Below are 6,000 nucleotides of genomic sequence, written 5' to 3' on the forward strand. Positions count from 1 at the left end.
TTCGGGCTGTGGATTAACATTCTTTGAGGCATACAGCATGCCCACAATTCTGACACAGGAAGAACGGATTGCAACAATTCAAAAATGGTTTAATATTCTATCAAATGGAGCATCTGGTTTATATGAAAGAGCTTTGGCACTCTTAATTCACCAGGAAATACTGGAGGCAAGTTTAAAACCATCTAAATCCCTATCCTATAATCACTATTCTCTCTCTGATGACAGCTCATAATCAGATAAGCCAGTCGTACAGCATTCTCCTCTACTATTCTGCAGATAGTGTTCAAATCAATTTAACAAAATATATAGGTCGACTTTCCAAGGTTTTGTATTCAGTTGGCCATGTTATCCAGCCCTTGCACGAAACGTTCTCACTACACAATGGAGTGTCTTTAGAATGCACCGCACCTTGCGTGAGGTAACTTTAGATAAATTCGGGCGTCCAACTTGATAAGGCAAACCACCATCCACCGTATGAAGCTCACCCATGGCTCCACTTGACCTGCATGTATGACATCGGACATGATGCACGGTATCCCACCTTGAACTCTCCAAAGCTGACCGCTCTTCTTCCATCAGCCCTCTTTAAGAGAGGGGATGAACGACGAATTTAATTCCAAATTAGAACTTCAAGCGAGAAATATACTGATATCTGATAAATTCTTATTACGGTAAGCGCCTGGCGCCTTTCTATGCTTTTTTGAATATTCCGATATGACTGAATTTGCTGATCAATTCACAATAAAGATGCCTCAAGGAACTGGCACCCTCACAAGTGACAAAGGACGAGTCCTTGGTCAATTTGAAATCGAAGGAGCTCAGTACATCTTCGTGGGAAACATGGCCGGCTTCAGGCAATCTTTCTCAATACCCAACGCCGATGTGACCTACGAATCGGCTACACAGCTACTCAAAGACCAACAAGAATTCGAAGAACTACCTCTTCAAACCGATCAGATAGAGCTTAGACTAAAAAATGGGGTTGCAATCACTGGTGGTTTTGATATGCCCTTCAGCGACAAGGAGGTGAAGGAAGGGGCCGTTGTTGGAGGTGACGGGAAATGGTTGAAGCTATAATTGACTGCTGCCTGATATTTTGATTGGCTCTGGGCCACACTTTGCATGAAACCCGAGTTTCCATAACGAAACTGAATCTTCCAGAACCGCGATGAATATTGGTTGGAAGGCGTCAATTTCGCAAGGCTGAGCGCCACCAGCAACCAGATATTTTCCAAGAAATCCTTAGTCTGATCATATTCTATACACAATAGATTCCAAATATAAAGACCGCATTATGGATTCCGAAGATGAAGATCGTGAGTGTTTCACCTAAGACGCATTCCGAGTCAACGTATCTTAACTCTTGGTATGAATGCGCTAATTAAGACCAAAGAAGATCTTCCTCTCTACACCGTAATCGAGAATACACTCTACATTGCAGCCGAGGAGAAAGAGGATAAATGACACACCGCAACCAAGAAGAATTGGGAAGCCGAGCCCCTTGCGCAAAACGCACACGGGGCGCTAGAGCGTTCTAATGCCAGTAAAACTGAGGCGATCAAGATTATGGTACTAGCGGCAGAGAAGCACTAATCAAGTTGCTCGCGCCCCTTGACTCGCCCCAGATCTTTACAGTCTGCGATGCCTACTTCGAAAAGTACAAAATGGACCTGGTCGAGCACGTGAAGTGCGTATCTCAGCTTTGAATAGCCCAGCGGGTGGGCTATAAACGCGTGAACCTTCGAGAACTGGACGAGTCAGCACAATTCAACCGAATAACTCAATCTGTTAGCACACCGTAGTGCTGAAGATGTATACATGTAGATAGCTCACAGTCGATTACATTTCAAAGATATCCAAAGGACGTGAATGTATATGCAATGCGCTCAAATTCATTAATTAAATCCGATCGTCATAATCATCATTATCATGCGATGGCAGCAAAACACAGGGTTCAGTCTGCGATGCCCATACGTATCATTCAAAAACAAACACCAAAAGAATATCTACTTAAAAACCTCCCTTACAATCTTAACACGCGAACCGGGAAACAGCCCAGTCCTACCGGCATAGCAGCCCCAAAACCAATCGTCATTGATATTTTCCGCTTCGGTGATATCCGCGCCACGAGGGAAGACCAGCTCGTCCTCGACCTCTTCCTCCGGGTACCAGGACCAAATGGCGTGGACGATGATACCGACGCCGCCATCAGGTGGAAAGCGGCGGAATGGGGGGATGCCCTGGGCCGGGTTTGCAGAGGGAGTACCGGGTGTGTGGGAAACATCAGAAGCAGAGACGGAACCTCCGCTGGCTATGTTAGCCATAAGGCTGGTGCGGAGGCGGGATGCTTTCTTCCGGCGCTCGGGGCCTTCCTTCCAGCTCCAGTCGCCGGTGCCTTGTTCTGGGGACGCGACCGGTCCGCCGTTTGCTGGGGATATATTTAGTGGTTGGGACTGCGTAACATGCTCGTCTTTCAGAGCTCGGCCGCCGACAAGATCGCGGACGATGACCCGGCGCTGTCCTTCTTGGTGGTCTTCGAAGCCGACTGTTATCATTCGGTGGTTGGCTAGGCAGCGGCGCCAGCCATGGTAGCCATTTTCTTTGCTAATTTTGCCCGTTGCGACAAGTTTAAAGTAGCAGTTGTTGCAGACATCGTAGTCTCCGCCATTGCATTCTAGGCAGTGGTAGCGGGTGTTGGAGGCTGGGATCGGGTAGGTGCAGATGTCGCAATTCGTCGAGAATGATAGGATCTTGAAGGTTTCAATCTCGGTTGGCACGGGAAGGATAGCGAGAGCTTCGGGTGGTGTTGGTGTGGTAGATGAAGGTACTGAAGGTGGGCTGTGCGTTATACGGCGAATGGGCAATAGAGCGTGAGTACAACATCGTCCTCGGTTGACACAGGAATTGCAGAAGCCCCAGTCTCCTTCATTACACTTGCTACATTTCCAGAAGCAATCGTTCGCCGGCGATTGGCACGTGTCACAGAAGAGACCGCTTTGTAGGCGGCGGGCCGGGTTGTCACCAGTCCTTTGTCGTTCCCCGTTCATCGCGATATGGGTGGTGTCTGGCGGACGCTGGTATTTAAACCAGTCTAAGACATGACCTGACTCATTGATTTGTGTAGGGCGGCGAGTAGAGGACGCAATAATTCGTTGGAAGCTGATGTCGGCAGATGCGCCAAATCCACTCCATCGAAGGCAACCACGGCCCAGACGATAGCATCGTAGGCACAAATGGAAATTCCCATCCTTGCATACTGTGCACCTTTTGTGTAGATCATATTGGATGTCGGTCTTTCCACAACGGTCACAGGGTATGGATGGTTCGACATATTTTGAAGTAGAAGACGCAGAGACATTAGATCGAGATGAGGGCGGTCTCGTTCTCCTATCTGACCTGGTTGGAACGAGTGGTGATGCCATTGACGGAACGTTGTGATCAGTCGAATGAGGCGACGAAATCGAGGGCGCATTGGCAGTGGCTGGGAGACTGGTAACCGACTGGTGCGTTGCCTGTCTGACGGAGCTTCTTTCTCGTCCCCCCGCAATCCAGGCACCAGGGATATTCTGCTCTGACTCGGTAGCACGTCGGGGTCTCGCCGATGAGGATTCTGATCGCAACCGCCCAGTCTGAGACATGTGAGTGCGATCCGCTGTCATATCACTTGCGGACCGGAGAGCAGGGCGTATGGCGTCGTCTGACACAGAAGCCTGATTTGTTCGCACGGGGGAGGTACGTCGGTGCCGTCCGCCTTGTTCTGAGTTTCGTCTTTGGTGGCTTGAGATACTTGGTCGCGTCGGTGCCGTGTTCAATAAATGCGGTCTGGAAACTGGCGGCCGTCTATCACCTTGTTCTCGTGTGGCCAATGTAGACTCGTTAGTCCTCTGGGTGGGCTCTGATCTTGTATTTGTATGTGTTCGTGCAGTCACATCTGACTCCTGCCTCGGGTCTTGAGTTTGTCTCTGTCCAGATCGCGATTGTCGCATGTGCCTCCGACGATACGCCTCGGCAATACGCTCACTGAGCTCCTCCTCTTGCCTTGGCCCCAGATTATCTAGGTTGATATCGTCCAGCAATCCATCCTCGAGGATCTGGCGCAGAATCTCTTCCTCCATTGTCTCCGTGTCTGATGACAAACTGAGCAATGATCGCAAGCTAGACTGGTGCTCGATCCGACGTGACCGCTCTGAATCGTCAGGCCGCAACGTGCGCTCTTCCCTCCGACGCCTTGACCGACCTTCCTCCGTATGTCTATCAGCATGACTGCCCTCACGATTCCGGGAAGAATGTGCCGTCCGCCGAGTCTCCCGCCTGGCTTGCGCCCGACTCTCTCGGAGGCTCAGCTCGCGCACCTCCTCCAATAACCGTGCATCGTCCTCGTCTTCATCCTCTGCGCTCTCCCCGCCCGAAGGCAGCGTCGGAAATACAGACTCTCCATGTGTGTAGCGCTGTGCGATTTCCACTTTCTCGTCGGTGCTCCTGGCACGATCCGGGTGTGCACCTAGCACCATATCCAGCAGGGTGGTCACGGTGGCATTTGGGCGGGTATCGCGCACCTGAGCGCGACAAGACGGGCAGGTGAATCGGGGTGAGCTAGTTCGACGTGATCCCTGTGCGGAGAACCACTCTTTCACGCAGGATCCGCAGAAGGTGTGGAGGCAATCGAGGAGGGTGAGGGGTTGGTAGAGAAGCTCGGTACAGATCTGTGCGATTAGCGATTAATGGAATGTAAGGGATGAGAATTTGACAGGTACATACTGAGCATACCAGCTCCTTTTCAAGGTCCGCGAACCCGGGACCTTGAACTTGAGACATGAGATGTGGTTTGTAAACAAGAGAACACACGGATAGTGGGAGAAGTTGGGCTCCACCTGGTGATCTCCCGCTTACAACTTCAGCTTCACTTTTGTTTTGTTGTTTTCTCTCCTTTGAACCTGGACTGTTAGATGAGGTTCTTTTTTTCCTCTTTCTTCTTTCTTTTCTCCTGTACCACTGTCAGTTACGATCCAAGTGGTTCTTGAAACACATCGAAAATCTTTTTAAATGGAACCCATCTCGCAAATAGTATCAAGTTGATGGAGTTGACGATCCCTAAAATAAATTGCACAAAGGATGTTCCAAGACGTGGAGGTCAAGGTGAGCCTCAGGCGATGAGCTTAGCTGAGACCCAATGTTGTAGGGCAGACAGAATACAGCCGCAGTCGTTGAGACACCATTACCATGCAACTCAAATGCAACTTGAACAACTTCCTTTGATTCGCACTGGGATTTTTGGCTATTTGAAGTCTAGAAAAACCCCATACAGTGGATAATATCAGCAAAACATATCCAAAAGATATTCCTTGGGAATGTTGTATCTCAATGAATAAATTTCACCGAGCATCACCAACTACATGTCTTTTGAATGGAAGTACTCTGCCTGTCGTCACTCTGTGTCTGCCGAGGCTCAAGGTAATATCTATCGCTCATCTCAGATGTGACCTAGATCAAGGTCCTAACATAAAGGTGTATGTTGAACCAACTGCAGGACCGGTGACCATATAGGGAATCGTCAAACAGCGTGTTCTATCTGTTTTCTTCTCGCCCTCAATCCAACCTCACCGGCCAGAAAGGAAATCAACCAGAAAATTCAGACACATATCACCTGATATCCTCCTCTCAAAAAACACAATGCACATTTCAAACTCGACTATAGGGATCTCTCCGATTCTTCTCCATTTCACCGACGAAAGGACATAGTATTCGCCGATTACGGCGGTGGCGGCAAAGATGCAGGACACGTCCCTCAACGCCATGGAAACACAAGAAGCACCATCTATTGGCAGATAGAGAGGTACCGCCTAGTGACAACGCGATACAACGTCCGAGCGGCAGTCCCTGGGCAGACCAGACCGGCCGAGGCGCAAGAGTTTCAGTTGTGTTTGAGTAGCGCCCTTGGGTCGCCACTTAAGGTGGAGGGAACTCAAACCTAGCAACGAAAGAGTGAAGCAACGAAAAAAA

At 49.5% G+C, this 6,000-nt stretch overlaps 2 protein-coding genes across 2 annotated transcripts; one reads left to right on the forward strand and one right to left on the reverse strand.

Annotated features, from left to right (window-relative positions):
• Nucleotides 1-747: 747 nt before the first annotated feature.
• N7529_010523 (uncharacterized protein) lies at nucleotides 748-1,077 on the forward strand (the record flags this gene model as incomplete). The annotated part of the gene is made up of 1 exon (XM_057246050.1): nucleotides 748-1,077. One exon carries the CDS (start codon nucleotides 748-750, stop codon nucleotides 1,075-1,077), a length of 330 nt encoding a protein of 109 aa, XP_057094313.1.
• A 929-nt stretch (nucleotides 1,078-2,006) lies between these two features.
• Nucleotides 2,007-4,815, reverse strand: N7529_010524 (SH3 domain protein; the record flags this gene model as incomplete). The annotated part of the gene is made up of 2 exons (XM_057246051.1): nucleotides 2,007-4,703; nucleotides 4,768-4,815. 2 exons carry the CDS (start codon nucleotides 4,813-4,815, stop codon nucleotides 2,007-2,009), a joined length of 2,745 nt encoding a protein of 914 aa, XP_057094314.1.
• Between the last annotated feature and the right edge of the window lie 1,185 nt (nucleotides 4,816-6,000).

The sequence above is a fragment of the Penicillium soppii genome, assembly GCF_028829465.1.
Source record: "Penicillium soppii strain IBT 18220 chromosome Unknown utg000007l, whole genome shotgun sequence".
Classification (NCBI taxonomy): Eukaryota; Fungi; Ascomycota; class Eurotiomycetes; order Eurotiales; family Aspergillaceae; genus Penicillium; species Penicillium soppii.